Source organism: Otolemur garnettii, unplaced genomic scaffold, assembly GCF_000181295.1.
Source record: "Otolemur garnettii isolate 467f Iridium unplaced genomic scaffold, OtoGar3 scaffold00035, whole genome shotgun sequence".
Taxonomy (NCBI): domain Eukaryota; kingdom Metazoa; phylum Chordata; class Mammalia; order Primates; family Galagidae; genus Otolemur; species Otolemur garnettii.
This window is the reverse complement of record NW_003852430.1, coordinates 3,887,776-3,905,574: the sequence shown is the minus strand read 5'-3', so window position 1 is coordinate 3,905,574 and position 17,799 is coordinate 3,887,776. Positions and strand designations below refer to the sequence as shown.

The 17,799-nt window shown below is 37.7% G+C and overlaps 1 protein-coding gene across 1 annotated transcript in view; it reads right to left on the bottom strand.

Annotated features, from left to right (window-relative positions):
- Positions 1–2,995: 2,995 nt before the first annotated feature.
- Positions 2,996–17,799, bottom strand: part of GFRAL (GDNF family receptor alpha like) — a 50,756-nt gene continuing 35,952 nt past the window's right edge. Inside the window, exons 7-9 of the mRNA XM_003789695.2 lie at positions 5,582–5,677; positions 5,419–5,491; positions 2,996–3,068 (exon numbers count right to left, since the gene is read on the bottom strand). Coding sequence (XP_003789743.2) covers positions 2,996–3,068; positions 5,419–5,491; positions 5,582–5,677 — 242 coding nt within the window. The remainder of the gene's footprint in view (positions 3,069–5,418; positions 5,492–5,581; positions 5,678–17,799) is intronic.

The following is a 17,799-nucleotide window of genomic DNA, read 5'->3' as shown; positions in this document are numbered from 1 at the left end:
GAGAGCTTCCAGTCTCCTTATTATCCAATATTTCACTGCAGGTCTTATCTCTGCTGTGCAGCATCACCCATCCCTTCGTGCAACATGCAATGACACAAAGTAGGTTAAATAATTATTTTAGGGACAGTTATTACATAGAATCCTTATAGGTTTAATGGCTGGTTTTGAGGGAGGGTGACTTTTAAGACCCACCTTGGGAAAGAGAGATTCTAGTTTCCATGGCTAGCTTCCGGGAAGAATGGGACTGAGAGGCAGGAGGACAAGGGAATATCAGAGAACTTTTGCTCCTGAGGCCTTCATTTTGGGTACTGTTTTGTGAATCCCATCCTCTTTGTGTGATCTTTACAATTTCAAATCCCTGAAAATATCTGATTTCAAGTTTCCATCTATTCTACATAAGGAACAATATTCATAAAGAACGTTCCATGCTCTTGTATCACTGCTAAGTTTTCTTTTCACATCACTCTATCACTCCAGCCTATTCGTTTCTTCATAGCACTGTTGAAAACTATCTTGTCTACTTTGTTTTTCAAATTTCAAAGTGGATTTTCTTCAGAATTGTCCTTAAACAGTGGCTGATAGATAGTGTATGCTCAAATAAGTTTTGAAGAAATGAATTAGTGCAGGTTTCCAATATTTATTAACTTTGTAGTTTTTTGTTTGTTTGTTTTTTTGAGACAGAGTCTCACTCTGTAGCCTTTGGTAGAGTGCTGTGGTGTCACAGGTCACAGCAACCTCAAACGCTTGGGCCCAGGCAATCCTCTTGCCTCAGTCTCCCAAGTAGCTGGGACTATAGATGCCCGCCATAATGCCTGGCTATTTTTAGAGATGTGGTCTTGCTCTTGCTGAGGCTGGTCTCATACTCTGAGCTCAGCTCAAGCAATCCACTGGCCTCAGCCTCCCAGATTGCTGGGATTATAGCCATGAGCCACTGTACCCAGCTGAACCTTTGCAGTACATTTTCAAGCAATGTCTTCATTATCAGTTTAGCCCTCACCAGCCCACCATTTATGTTTGGTAACACATCTTTTTTAAATTCAAATATCTGATAATACCACTTTCTTGTTTGAAATTACCTTGAGTACTTTGTAGCCTTCCAAGTGTAGCAATTTATTTATCAAATAATTGTTAAGAATACATTTTGTGTTAAGGCATGGTAAGGAGAGATGAGTTTACAACTTATTGAGACTCAGTTGAGGTGCTTACAATTTACAGAGGAAAACAGTAAAGGAAGAAGCCGTGACAATGAGTTGTAGTAGTCTAACATAAGGAAACACAGGTGCCAGGGAAGTGGAGGGGAAGGGTACCTGGCTCCGGGCAGGGAGGAAAGTTAGGAAAGGCTTCCCAGGGGATGGAAGAGTGTAAGATGAGGGTGAGGGGGGGACCATGTTCCAAGGAGACCCACAATCCACCTTTATAGATTCCTGGCATTTGAAAATCCCTAGTTTGTCAGCTTTATGTTCTGAATTTTCTCAATTTGGATTCCCTCTACTAAGGCAGGTGGCTCCTTAGAGTTCCCAAAATGCTCCACTCTGCTTTCTCCTACAGCTCTGCCTGCTATTCTTGCTGCCCTAGGAGGTAAGGGTCTGATTCGGGGGGGGAGGCCATCTTTTCTATATTTTTCCTTTCCCTTTCTGTTCAACCCAAACATATTTATAAAAGCACCTTGACTTCTTGCCTCAGTTTTCCAGAGAACAGTTTGCATTTTCCCAGAAATCACCAAGCCTAAAGTAAACAGCAGTAATTTTGAGCTGGAAACTCTTACATTTTCTTCACGTTAACCCACTACACAGACACTAAAATACTGTATGTAGAACTCCTCGAGGGACATCTGTGACTCATTGAATTATTCTTCCTTGTTTTAAAAGATAAAGGATGGGCATTCAATTACTCTGAGTAAACACAGCCAAATGCTAACTTCAAATTTAATTTAATGTAGATAATTGATTCCAAAGTGTAGCGAACAGCAAAGAATTGAGACCAAAGGAGCAGAAAATATTTGACTTTTAATTATAAATATGTCACTAATTATTAGCACAGTATCATGTTAATGAATATTTATTTCTCTGTGTCACTATAGATAATACAACCTTGTGGTTATTCTGAGCAATGGGTTCCAGTAGGATTGCAGACGATTGAAAAGCATACATGCCTTAAAAATTTAACTAATAAGCATTTTTTTTCTACAATTTTCCAGTTATAATTTATACTTTGATGTCAAATAAGGCCAAAAGTCCCAGTATGGAAACTGTAAGTAACAATTATGCTGTTACTTTATTATTGCAGATGTTCATAATAAACATATAGAAAATAAATTCATAAATAAAATACATCAATATTGAAATGCACGTTAGCTTTTTTTCAGCCAATGTAGTTGTTTTTGATCTACATGGGAATTAAGTGAAGGCAAGTTAAAGTAAAATTCAACAGTATTCAAATTATAAACATTTAAGATATCACTTCTGATTTTCAAGGCTCATTAACCAAATATATTTAGGAACTTAAGTTTAAGACTAATGCTTTGACTAATGATTTGGAAATAGATGACAATACACAACTAAATATACTGGATATTTTTATTAACATTTCCTTTTTGTCAAGTTAAGGGGAATTTATAAAATTAATCAGAAAAAAAAACCTTCTTAGTCTAATATGCCATATTACGATTGCAACTAATTAATATCACATGAATCCATATGCATCATGAAAATCAAGAAAAACAACTTGGGATAACACTTTCTGCCTTCAAGGAAAACATTAACTCTGTACCAGGGTTGTAAAAAATGCCAAAGTATACTTTTTTCTTGACTTTTTTTTTAAGAAAAAATAAATCTAACATTATCATGCTATGTCATGACACCTTACATTATTAAGATTAATGACCAATATCATTAAATACGTACTAGCATTTTGTTCTTGAAGATGGGCAGAATGTTCTGTTGATTGGCTATAACGGCTTGTTTTAAAGAAAGGGATTGTTAATGATCATCAACTCTTAATGAATCACAAGTCTTCCAGGAATTTGGAGTGGTGCTGGCTCTCTTGTTTGACTCGATATTCTGGAGGTTCTATATAAAAGTAAAAGTAAAAGTCAACACCATGCCAATTTAAGAATTTTACAGTTGTGCTTATGAGTATTTATATTTTTGGATGGAGTCTGTGCCTGGAGGGAAAAAATCAACTTCATGAATGTGAACTCCCAATAGTTAAATAGTCTACAGTGTTTCTGAAGAGTGTCCTGCATTTAGTTATGATTTCCAAGTAATCATTAAAAGAAAAAAATTCCTTTCTTCTCTCAAATAATTAAGCTTTGAATTATTTGTTTTTTTGAAAACTTCTTTGAAGATATAGGGCTGTTGTCACTTAGCACAACATGGAACAGATGCAAATATCTTAACCTATCCTAAAGATGGCCATTCATGTGGATTCAACTTGACTACCGGGTTGGTGAACAGTGCTTGAAATGACAATTGGCCTTCTCCCAGTAGGGAGCATTATTTATCTCTAGAGGTGAGGTAGCATGTTGCTGAGGATGATTTTGGTTTTGTTTTGTTCTTTCCATGATGGCATTTCTTTTTGTCATGTACCTAACCCTGGGTCTGGAACTTTCAGATTACACATCATGATTATTTTCAATTGTGTGAAAAATAATTTGCAACCAGCTGTACTGTACTTAGTGGTATGCAAAACTTACTGTACAATACACATTAAAATCAAGATTTTTATCTGTAATGGCAACACTCCCACTGTCATCCAGAAAAGGGAAATGTTTTCTACGTAGGTAAGAAAAGAGGTAAGTTTAAGCTGAGACATAGGGAATTGGGCATAGCGTGTACCTTATTTACCTAGAGCACAAAGTAATCTGGAGAAACTCATGGGCCCAGGAGACAAATGTAAACTTTATACATTATATGTGGGGCTAGGAAGTAAAGATTGACCCCCATCAAAGTGAGATCCATGGGGGCTAGAAAACGGTCTGGGATTCTCTGAAACAGTATGTCCATCAGGCAGTAACTGAACAGTACTCTCAAATATTTTAAACCATACAATGCAAAGTTTAATAAATACCAAATGCTATTGTTCCCCTTACACTCTAATTATTTGGCCTTCAGATCTCATCTTGGAACTCATAAAATATCTCCTCACACAATTACAACTTTTAGGGCCTTGGAGAAAAGCCACTTGTTTTGTTACTAGTTTTGGTTAACATCAAATTAAATATTTAGAGGCATTGGATCCACCAAATGTATACTACTTTTTTTAAAAGCTAGAATTGCATTTAAAAATAGATTAATTTGAGTGTACTTAGCAGAACGTAAATACACGTCATGTACCCCAACCCCTTGGTGTGGCCATACACCTCTCAACATCAGTCTTTTATTTCATTTGCCTGGTAGTCAAGGCCTTTAAGTCTGAGACTTCTGGAGAAGCAGTATGCGTTCAGGCAGGCTGTAGCTGACTGGGTCAATCTTCCTCTCTAGGCATCAGGAGTCATGAAGTAAGAGAAACATCCACTGCTTCTGCTCACCTGTGGTCCCTATACTACTAAAAACCACGGTTTATGTGTGTGTGTTGCATATATGTTCATATGTATGTTAGCATACTTACATATTTCTTCATTAACATAGTTGATACTCAAATTACTCACACATATGTAAGATGAATAAATGAAGGAACATGACTGATGTTTAAATACAATGTAATTTTTTAAGTTTAAGGTAAGCTAAGGGTACACTGTTTTGTATCTATTTGTCAATACAAAATAAAAGGAAAAAATTTATACCCTAAACACTTAGAAATCTAGCGACTGATGCATTCATAATGATAAAGACTCACATGTCTGCCGGACCATTACTGCATTCCAGCAATGAAGGCAGCCAGGATTTGGAAAGAGTAAATTAATATCAGGCAGTGGTACTGTCTTTCTATGGGTACTCTGTGGAGCCCCATATAATGTCTCTTTCAACAATTGTATACTAAAACATGTATAAAATTCATCAGCATGAAAGAAATTAAAACAAAGACTAAATCTTCAGATAAGGACATACTGTACGAAGTATACAACAGCTTGGTCGGCGATGTAAGCTCTCCACTGCTGCGAATGGTTTGAATAAGAAAGGCAGCAAAGTTCGAGCTGGACTTTGTAGGAAATCCGGGGGCAATGATTGATAACAGTTTAATTGGAAGGAAGATACGATGCCTATGTGCTTGTAAAACAGAACATAAAAAAAAAAAATCTCCTGTGATCACATTTCCCTTCCATATGAAGACTGAGAGTAACAGTTTCACGTAGAAGTTGCCTACTGTCTTAGAGAAGATGCTTTGCTTCTCAGACCCTTGGCGAGCCAAGCCCTGTGCGACATGCTTCAACTAGGCTGAGTCCCCTCCAGCCCTTCCCCTCTGAGTTATATCCGTTACCTCAGTTTGACCATAACCAAAAGAAGGATTCCACAGGTGACTGTCATGCACATGATAGCATAGATTACTTCTCCTAGGAACAAAAGATTATGAAAAAAATGTCACTGGTGTTTCCGAGGGAATGAATGATAAAGATATCATAAAGGATTGATACAGCACTGACCATTGAAGGGGGAACGAAAGCCAGTCAAAGTGATTTCCCTCTCATGTTTTCTCTTATACAATGCAATGCCTTTGATGTTGGTCAGGGGTGGATAGTCTGAAAGAAAATAATAAAGATGAGATAAAGTATTTACATATTATGCATTATTTTGATTGTAACTTGTTTGGTATTATAAGGTGGCAAGTTATTTCCATGACATCATTTTAATAAATCTAATAGATTTGGGTGAAAGTGGGAACATAAATTTTAACAGCTTGTTTTTTCCCTTTAAATCAGGTAATTTCCCTAGAGAGGCTTTTTCTCTGCAAACCGTGATTATAAAAATAATTACATTTTGTAAGATAACTCATATCTTATATATAGACTGGGAAAATAAAAGAAAGTTAATTTTAGGCCACTCATTGGCCTATTAAAAAAGATCCCTTTTTTAGAAGAGTGATTGTTTAATGAGCTTTTGAGGATATGGCATATCTCATTTCCCTAAGACCCAGGGTACTTATGAGTACCCTGATGAGGAGCCCCCAAATTACAAATACTCTGTGTACCCCTCCATTCGGATGCTGGGATAAGTCGCTTTGCTTATCTCTTTGGTCCTGTATCCCTTCCTCCTGCCCTGCTCCCCACCACAACTAGTTCACCTTCTACTGCTACCGATGATTTTAGTGCCACTATAGACCTAGCACTCCTGGTCATTCTGAGATCCTAGTTTTCCTGTGCACGTTTCTGAGAAACACAGGCCCAGAGGTTTCTACCACGACTCTAGAAAACACGTTTCATAGCGGCCAGCTTTTAAAAAGGAATCTTTTCCCATGAGGACATGGTCATTTACTTTCCCACTTTAAAGGCAAAAAAGTGCAATAGGTAAATTTCATTGATAAACCTATTTTAAGTGATTTGGAGAGATATCCTGAAGGTGAAATCACCAAACATATCCATAATCCAATACCTGCTTTCTTTGATGATGAAGATTAAGGTCAGCTTTGAGGCATAAAAGAGAAAACAAGGGGAAATGAAGTAAAGACTCCACCTGAGAAAGGCTTTGCTGTCCTCTGTTAAAGATGTTTCATGTTTTTTGAGACTTAGATGTCTATATATGACCTGACAGTTGTTTAAAGAAATGAATGTCTCAAATAGTGAGATATTACATCTGCCAACAGGCTCTGAGCAGGAAGGAATGGAGATGAGCGATAGTTATGCATCCTTCACGTGCATGATTAGATGATTGGATTTTTGTGTAAACATTATAATGTGTCCTTTTGCAAATGTAGATGGTATGGACTACCATATATCTAGGCTATATGTTATATCCTACTGCTCCTAGGCTACAGGCTTGTTGAGAATACTGCCATATTTAATATTGTGGGCATGGGTAACACACTAGTAAATATTCATATAACTATATATAGAAAACGCACAGTAAAAAATAAGGTACTATAAATGTATTGGGCCACTGTCATGGGCAGTCTCCTGCTGACTGAAATCTCATGCATTGCATGACTATATTACCGAGTTGATCATGGGATCATCTCTCCACCCAGGGCTGCTGCTGTTCAGGACATAGCTCCTTGAAATCCAAAATTTTTGAGCTGTGTTAGGTATACTTAGCAGACAGGGAGATTGAAGTTTTAATAATGAAACTCTCGGGTAAGGGAGAAGCAACGCCATACGAGCCTAGAAAAGTCATCAAGGAGGACTTTGTCATTAGAAAATTCAATCTCAAGGAGTCTGAACTCTAAAACAAGGCATTTTTAGTTAAAGAATTTTTAGTTCACAAGTTGCATATTGGCTTTATTATCTATTTAAGAAGACTTCCCTTCTTAGGGACTTAAAAATAAACCTCTTCAGAATGTAAAAGTAATAGAGGCAGAGCTGGCAATTGTTTTCTTAAGCTTTTATGATTATAAAATATGTTTAGTCATTCTTATAAAGTCGGTATGGAACAATTGAACAATTTCAAATAATACTATCTTTTGGAATTATAGTCCTTTGGGGAAGAATTAACTTTAACCAAACTAAGCATATAGATGTTTAGTGAAATAAATGATCACAAATAAACTTTTATATTTAAATCAATTCAGAATGGGAAGAATAAATGGTTTTGCTTCCTTTAAAATTCTATGGCATTTTGTGAAGCTTTAGGTAGACTCATTGCCTAAATGTAATTGCATATGGTACACGTTAGCTGATTAATCATGAAAATAGTTAATCAAACAGTTTTCCTTTTTAAAATCTATCCCTACGTACATTTGGTCTAGTTACATATCACAATTCATCTCTCCACACCAAAAGTACTATTCTAACAAACTAGGCTAGCTTTAATGTATGTAGTTTCCTCAAAGAATTGTCAAACATTCACCTGACGAAGTTTAGAAGGAATCCTCTCGTTCACTACATTTCACTCACGTGGAACTCACTAACAAAGTCACAATAGATCCATGACAGAAATGCTAGCTAATGATCCCAGTGAAAATTTAAATGCGTCTAGCGATCACTCCACAATCTTAAATATTGCACCCTAGGAGGTTACCAGGGATCAGTTTGAGAGATTAATGTTTCCGAGGGTTTCTTGGCTACTGAAGCCCATTGAAGGTTCTTTCCTACCTTTTATAAACAGTGAGGTTTCTAGTGTTTTATAACCATGAAATTAAAGTAGGCAGGTTGATAACTAACCACAGTCCCACGCCATCTGCTGTATTTATAGATAAACACTGTCAGTGACTTGTTTATCTTAACTTTTACCCTGGAGGAATTAACCACTATTATGAACTATATTGTAAAATCCCTGTACATTTGACGGGAAATCAAGATTAATTTCAGCTTTGCATTAGAACAATTTAAACAGTGCTCTCTCCAAAGGAGCTGCAGCGTTATGACGATTTGATGATTTCTTTTTTTCCTGCAAAAATTCTTAGGCAACACTGGCTGAGAACTGATGGGAACTGAAAACTATTTTGTATAATTTACATGAAAATGGTAAATGCATTGTAAAAGATGTGGTATATCAAAGACAAAACAATGATTTGAAAATAAATATCAGAATGTTTGAGATATAATAACTTGAAGTAAAAATTAAAAACAATAGCAAACTATAAATTTGTGAAATTTCATTTTATTTCATTTTAACTGAAACATAGTTTAGAAGAGTCAATTGGGGGGAAAAACTTCTTGTATCTCGAATGAGTTTAAGGGAAAAACGCCAAGTTTCCCAAACTGAACAATAGTTTCTACCCGCAATTAAATAATATAAGCACTGGGTAAACTCATAATACAGACAAATGTAAGATAAGATTGGAAAAAAAATTGCACTGTGCTTTACAAATTGTATACTGTGCTACATATACAGAAGTTTTTAATGTACAGGATGTTTTTAGTGCAAAAATATATAGGACAGTACCATTGACTTTCAAATAGGTTTCTGATGTTTTCATCTGAAATCGAAGAATTTACTAATTATTATCCTGTAAAAATGTATCAAAATTGATCCAGCTAGCTTATATAATTTTTTTCATAGGCTGATTGAAAGACTAAGGGAAAGAGCATTAGGAAAAAATAAAGGAAAGGAATATTTTTAGGAGGAACTTCGTAGTATTTGAAATGATAAGATAGTCCAGAAAGTTTCCTACGTTATTGAGTTCTGAAATGGAAAAAGAAGCGGGCATAATTGAAATAAATCTTTGCTGCATAAAAATTTTCAAATCTGCTTGGGAAAGCTGACTATAAATGTATGAAATGTATTGTTACATCTCCCCTTAATGCCGTTGTAACTTTCTTGACTAATGCACAGTACAGTGAGGCTATCACAATGCCATGCCCGCGTAATTGTCTGATGCAGTAGTCCCAGGGAACAGTTTCATGGAAGACGGTTTTTCCATAGCCTTGGGGCAGGGTGGTTTTGATACAAGTCTGCAAGAAATTGACTTACTATGGCTTCAGTGTGGCCAAACCTCTCTGCAATGATAATCTGTGTTTATAGCTGCTCTTCAGCACGAGCATCACGCCTCAGCTCCTCCTCAGATCATCAGACATTAGATTCTCATGAGGACCTGCAGCCTAGATCCCTCACAGCAGTGTCCAGTATGATACAGCTGGCGATAAGAATGAGAGGGAGGGGCTGTAAATGCAGAGTAAGCTTTGTTGGCCCAGCAACGGCCATTCTCCTCCTGCTCTGGGACCCAGTTCCTAACATGCCATGGACTGATACTGGTCCATGGCCTGGGGGTTGCTTGGAAACCACAGACCTAAAGGATGCAAAGTATGTATTAGCAAATTTCACCCTTGAAATAGTGCATCTGTCACTGTGGAGTGTACGATTGTATAATATTTAAACATTAATGTCTTGTTCTTTCTTTATCTTTGATTGACATTAGTCAAATATCTCCATATAAATCACATATTTTCAATTATTTCTTAAAAACGTAAGTTCAGTGACCCAGCTGGAGTGAATACGGTTATCAAATCAAGAATTTGTTAAGCAATTATTTGGCCTGGAGATTAATTCTAAGAGTCAAGTTTGTTTACTGATGGGTGAAAAATAATCATCTTGGTTATTGGATTAGAGATATCAGAAGAACAAAGGAGTTCTCTGAGCCTCGGGTTTTGTATTTGTAAAATGAAACTTGTAATACTGACATAAGCCAGGTTGCTTTGAGGATAAAACTGGTATTAAATGAATAACAAGCTAATAGAGCTCTTGGGGACCTCTGTGAGAAAGAACGCCGCACAAATGCAATGAGAAAGGAAAGGAAAACACGGATAAACCACGGGATTCCTTTCTGATTCTTTTCCTCTCCTCCCTCCCAGCTTCCTTTCTTTTCTCCCTTTCTTCTTTCTTCATCTTCCTTCAGTAAGTATTTAGTGAATATTTACTCGTGAATGGCGTGGGGGATATAAAGGTGATTCACACGTGTCTTTAAATGTGAAAGCATATGCCATGTTTGCTAATTTGCCATCAACACTCAGTAACCCCTGCACAGATGAGGGTTCAAGAAACATCCTGCTCCCTCTTGCTCTTCTCCCTTGCTCAGTAGCACATTTTTTAGCAATCTTGAGAGAACTCTATACTTTTCCTACGGTATAGAGAACTCTGTACTATGCTACAACTACCTTTTGTGACTATCCTTCATTAGCCAACTGTTGAAAGAATTGTCTATATAACTGTCTCCGTTTCTTGCCTCATGTTACTTTACAACCCTTCCAAACAAACAGGTTTTGGCTCCACCACTCCACTGAAATTATTCTTTCAGGGTCACTAATGCCTACTTGGTCATTTTAATTATTCTTTCCGGTTGGGTCATATTGCTGTCCTCGACGCCCTGCATGGTGGGGTGTTCTAACATTCAGTCCCGCCCCTTCCCTGTAACAGGAAGGAATCGAATATCCTCACCAAGTGACCTCAATTTTGCAATGATTTTAAGTGAACTATGGATTTGTGTCCAACTGCCTTCCTGATATCTTCACTTGCATATCTTATAGCCATCACAAATTAAATAAGTCCTTAACTGAATTTAGGTTTCTTCTTATTAAACTAATTTTTCTCACTGTTTCTCATCTCAATAATGATACATCCCATCCACATCATTCAGATAATCTGGAAATCATCCTTGAATTTCCCTTTCTTTCAACCACATATCCCATTAGCCAATTAGTCCTGTTATTCTGCCTAAGCAGATTTCCTAATTCTATTCTTTTATTCATTGCCATCTCCACTGAACTAGTTAAAGCCATCATATTTCATCGGAAAAGCTTCAAAAAATAACTGAATATCCTCAACATTTTCCCTATTCTCACTCCTGCCTATCTCTAATCAAAAACAATCAAGACAACCTATTACAAATCCACATGAAATCATATACCACTCCTCCTTAAATCTTTAAATGGCCTCTCAGTGAACTTCAATGGAGAACTAAAGCTTCTACAAGGTCTAGAAAGTCCTTCATGAATTAAGCCCTACCAATCTCTTCAGTATGTTTACTCTTATCTTTGCTCATTTTATTCCAGAAACCAAGAGCCTTCTTTTCCACCTCCTCCTCTCCCTCCCTCCCTCCTTCTTTCCTTCCCTCCCTCCATTCCTTCTTCTTTTCTTTCTCTTCCTTCCCTTCCTTCCTTACCTCTTTCCCTCTTTCTCTCCTTCCTCCCTCCCTTTCTTCTTTTTAATTTATCAGACACATAAGTATTTTTTTTAATTGCTGAAGTACTCGCTATGGCCTCTTACTAGCAGACTCCTGTCTTCCAGGTGTCTGCCCAAAGACCTCCTCCTAAAGTAGAACCCTCTGTTATTTCCTATTTCAGAAATCTGATTTCAGGAAGACACAGTGCATTTAAAAATTTTTTTTGGAACAAGCAGAGTTTTCTAAACTCTACGCTACAAAACACTGTCCTATAGAATACTTTCATGAATTGGGCAAATAAAAGATCATATAAATAAATGACACCTATGGTTCATCTTGCAAGGGTACATGTGAATCTTTCTAAATGTAGAATATAAATGTCATAACACAGTAACTAAGAAAATGCCACGAAGGCTATGTCAACCTGTTTGATGAAAATATTTCAGATTGTATATAGAACCAGCACACTGTGCCCCATGACTGCACTAATGTACATAGCTATGATTTAATTTAAAAAATGACTTTGTAAAATTCTACATCAGGAAAAATAAATTATACGCATTTTTGCTGCAAATTTTCCAGTTTTATTATGTAATTGAATGGTACCATCATCTAATTTCTTTTCTTCAGTGGATATACCTGAAAATCCATGAAGAATAATTTGGAAAGGATTGGTATATAATGAAATGAGACCCATTTATGTATTTTGGGCAGACATAAGTTGTTTACTGAGGATTTTTATTTTTACTTAGTCAGTGGGCTAACAAGAGGACTGACAATACACATTGAAAACATTGTGTATCCATGGACGTTATCACCAATTATCAATAATCCTCAACACATACTGTGTATGTGAGTGCTGGGTACCACAATCCCTCAGTTCTCTATCACTGGAAGCTGAGTACATTTTTCATTCTATAGTTTGGGAGATACCAGACCTTTCAAATTTTCTCCTATTGCCTCATAAAGAGGTTGACGTGATTCAACATTAGGGTTTCTTTCCCTGCCGGTTAATCTGACCTCCTTCATGGTCTCAGCATGCACCCATGGATTACAGAGAATTCTCAATCTTCTGTCTACCTAGGAGACCCATATCAGTAGAACCAGAAAGAGTTCATAGGCTATTTATTTCTAGTCACTGGTACATGTCCACAGGATCATGTGATGGAAACACACAAACTTATATCTGCCTATAAGTAAAGATTGCCCTGTTAAGTTGTTACTTCCTACTTCAAAGCTAGCACCATGACAGTCAACAGGACAACATAGTTTTAGGCTGATACATGGCCCTGTTCCCAGGCAGTTCTCTATCTAGTTCCTGGTAAGGGAAATGATGTGAATAAAGTGAGATACAATGAACAAAAGACAACCAGTGGACAAATATGCATTTGAGGAATGGTGAGAAATAAAATTAATTTGCACTCTGGGTGTCCTTGAATATCAGATGAAGAAGTTGAGGCATGGGAAGGATGAAAGCAGGAATGACAGAGAGTAGCGGAGAATAATGGATGTCTTTCACACAGAGAAATGATATAATTAATGCAGAGTTTAAGAATTAGTCTAGTCACAGTGCTTGGTGAGCTCTAACCAGGAAGCTACTGCAGAATTTTAGGCATGAGACGATAATAACTAAAAATCAGCAGTAGAGGCTACAGTAGGAAGAAAGAATGTATAAGAATATATTTAAAACAGAGAGTTTAGTTGGAAATCAGAATGACAGAGACCATAACAGCACAAGTGTTAGAATCAGATCTGGATTAAAGACCGTCTCTGACTCCTTACTCCAATTTCGTCCTTTTAGGCCACTCTCCTTCATCTTTAAAATGGGAAAATGCCTACCACAAAATTATAGTTAAACATTAAACAAGAGGAGATGTGAAGAGAGCTTTGGTCAGTGCTTGACTCTAGTTAAGTGACCAATAAATTATGTCATTATTATCCATTAGGCAATTTAGAATTTTCTTCGATAGGTACAATGAAGAGCATTTGATCAAAGGTCACCCTGTGAGGTGCTTGGATGACAAGATGTTTAGAAAAGATCTGGAATGAAAGATGAACAACTCAGAGAGGCAAGAACTAAAGGTTTGTACCCCCCCCCCTTACCATGGCTGTGCTGAGGGAAGACCCTGGCTATGGAATCAGAAGTACCTGGACCGCAATCTCAGTTGAATCATCCCAGGGAGCCACTAGCCTGGGACAGTTGATTTACCCTCTGTGCCTTATGCTTCTCTTATGTGGGAAGGGAACTGAGATCGATTGTGTTATTTTTCACAAGGATTTACTCCTCTTTCATTGTAAAGAATTCTACCTCCATTGTACAATGCCCTGGGAGTTCAAGCACCACTTTCTGTGGGAGGGCGCAGTTACAGACTCACTGACATAGTCAAAAAGTGGGGCAGAAATGATTTATATATACAATGTTCAAGCAGAACCTTCGGAGTGATTCTGGTGCCCATTTGTGTGTCTCTGCTGTGAGAATGACATGGTCCAAATAGGCTGTTCCTTCAGCCTGAGTCTGGAAAAGGGAAACAGGAGTTCAGCAGATAACGGTGAGCCACCTACATGGAGCATGACCTCCAAATCCATTGCTTTTTTTGTAAGCCACTGAAATTGGATAATTATATATTACTGTGTAACCTAGCAAAAGCTGACTAATTCAAGGGTAATAATGTACCACAAATGAAAATTATTGTCAGATGGTAGGTGCTTAATATATCTTAACCTTTTCTTTTCTCTCTTTTCCTGTATCTTGTTGATTGAATTCTAGGTGGAAGGAGAAGAAATATGTGAAAGGAAGTTAAGGAAAGGTGAGAGAAAGGAAGGGTGAACTTTGAGAAAGTTTGGAGAGGCATGAAGAATATTCCCACCACTTTGGGAATAGGAATGCTTTCCCTTCTCTTTTTGGAGACCTTGGCAATGAGCAACTTGTATTCCTTGCTGTCTTTCCTGATTTATCATGCACTAGTGTTAATTTCAAGTTCATCTTCTCAAAAATAAGTAAAATGCAACATCATTATGTCAACTAGGTCTTAATTATACTCCATCAATCAGCCCCACATCACTGTGTTCAAAAACACTTTAAGGTTGTATTACTGTATAGATGTTAGCATTTTTGAAAATACAAGTTTTCCAGTTTTTTTGTCACTTTACAAAAACTCACAAATGCATAATGAGAATTAGAAATAAAAATAGGATACTAGTACAGAGAGACAGCAGAGTGCATCGAGGAGGAATATAGTGGGAAATGGGCAGACTTTGATTTCAAGCTGTGGATTCAAGACCCTTTCTGAAATTTGCTAAATTTATGACCTGGAGGACTATTTTTCCTTTTTTTTCCCTTGCATCTTCTGCATCTCAGTTTTCTATTCTACAAAATTAGAATAATAATACTTATATGTTTATCACAAGGATCAAATGTGCCAAGACATGTAGAGTGCCTTGCTGTTGTAGACATACGATAGATTATAGTTTTTATTTTTTTAATTGACAAAGTCTGCGTCACTGGTGTGTACATATCAGTATTAACTATGGATCATTTAAGACTACATAAATATTCCTTGGTTCTGTCCCTGTAGGTTTTGATTTAATAGGTCAAGAGAGAAGCAGAGAAAATGTACTGGACATTCATAATTTCATAAAGCTCTCTTGATACTTTCAATGCACGCTCAGGATGGAGACTATTGGTAGAGAGAGGCAAGTATATAACTTTGGAGGTGAAAAAGAGAAATCCGTTTATTAACCACATGATGTTAGGCTACTGGAATTAAAGTCTTAATGAGAGAGGGGAATTGGGAAAGGGTCAGGGAGGACTGGCAGTTGGAGAGTTATGTTTAATAGATAAAAGAGCTTTAAAAAAGTCAGCAATTGGTGGAGAATAACCAGATACAGGGATGATCACTGCTAAGCCTGTTTAACAAATTGAAAAAAAAAATAATTGGGTCAGTAAGAGATGTTACTACTTCAAAAGTTCCCTTTCAGCTACCTGGCAGTATTAAAAGAACAAAAACAATTAAAAGGAACAATGTTTCCATTTCAGGCTCCGGGTGCTGGAATGGTGGTTTGGGCCAAAAAACAGTGAGAGAAATTGACTGAGTCGAAGCAGCCCTGCAGAAGTGTTGGAAGTAGTTATTAGGGTTGTAGACATATGCTTAGTGTACATTTTCCATGTAATAACTACCATATGTACGTTAAACAAAATACCATTGTAAGGTTAGACTGTCTGTTACACTAGAAAGGGCGGGTGGATCATGAGGCAGGTACTGAATCATGGCCGGCCTGGGAACGGGAAATATCAGGAGCAGCACCTTTTCCTACAGAGCCCAGTGACACGCAGCAGTGTATCATGAAGATAAGTCACCCTTTGGAAAAGCCTTGGAAAAATGGAAGTCTGTGGTTTCCCTCCTTTCAGATGGCCTCGACTCCCAGCTAGTGGGCCTTGGCCTCTTTTTTGCAACCAACTTGTTTTGAAAGATGATGTTGTGTGTCTCCAGGGAGGGTCAGGCCACCTGGTTCAGGTGTTAATGCAATGGTAGGACATTAGTCCCAGAGTTATGACAAACTTGGAGCATATTGGTGGCTGGGAAAGTTTACTGTCCCGACTCAGTGGTCACTACAGGAAACCATTCTTCCCTCAGTCAGAAACTAACAGGAAAGGGAATAGTCGCTGGTTGCTGTCACAGAGGCACACTCTGAAAACGTCACTAAGGGCCATGTGTGCCAAGAGACACTTTCATCCTTTCCGCATTGTTTTCTCTAGTTGGAAAACTAACCCGTTTACTGTAATTTGTACCACATGCCCTAAATGGATGCTTTTTCAGAGAGTAATGGGTGAGAAGAATAAAAATTATGCAGTGCCCATTTTTACAGTTTGCAAACTGTGATCCTAGAACATTCTCGGAACTCACAGCCTGAGAGAGTGTTTACTGAGGTTTGCAGTGCTATAAAGCATTTTCATAAACTCATGAAAAGAAGGCTAGCAGATGATTTAAGAAAATCTGATACTTATGGAAGATGAACTGTTACCACCATCAATGGATTCTTAACAAATCTCTCCTCTTTGCTCACCTATCTCACCTAAGGTACTTTATTTGCCTAAGTTCTAAACATTCTTTTTCTCCTAAGGAATCCCCCTTTCAGATGCTATCCCAGCTTGTAGGTGCCAGTGCAGTCACTATTAAGTGCCCACATATGTTTTTTTAATGAGTATACGTCTGATGCTATTATATTGTTGTCACAAGAATATTTGGCTCTTTAAGTCATGAATACACATGCTCATAATAAATGATTTTTATGAGCTCACATACACAATCACGATGCACAGAAAATACGGAGGGAACACTGCTTGTTTTATGCTGCTTTGGCACCAACTCCATCCCCAATTACAGGCAACAGGGGATTGTATGAAGCCAATGAAAGCCCCAGAGTGGAAAATGGAAAAGATAACACTGTGCTTTCACATAATGAAGCTTGTTATTGTTCCAGTTGTAACTGTTTGGTTTTGTTGTTTTCCTATGTATTTCCCTCCAGAATCTGAAATGTGTTTTTTCTCTTCCACCGATGCCAAAATACGAGTTGTCTCCTTCATCAACGGCAACTCTTTAATCTTTCCTTTCGCCCTAGAGCAGACAACAAAGGTAGCCGAGGATGATTCATGCAGCAGTTCACGTTCGGTGACAGACTTCCCCTCCCTCCACGACGCATCAGCCTTTCAGAGTGGCGTGGGGAGAAAGTGAGGGTAGGAGACAGCTGTTCTCCGTTGTTTCGGTTGAAGGATTGTGCACTTCAGGATTTCCAGATTACACCAGTGTGAAGCATTTTCTGCAAAATAGCGAGCCAAGCCAAATTTGCTGGGTTTCAGGTCTGCAGATAAAATTGGAACCAGCTGGATTTTATTGGGAACTTTTGTGTGCAAGGAAACCTAGTGGTGAAACTGCAGCCAGCATTTGTCTCCTCTGGCAGGGGCTCCATCTCCAAAGGGCTATCCCCCCACATCTCTTCTCTTGAGTGAGTTTTGAGTTTTGATGGATCCTAAGGTAAAACCTACCAGTGAATTCAGTCTCTGATTGAAATCAGCCAGCAAAGGGGGAAGGTGGAGTCAGATCTGCTGCTCCT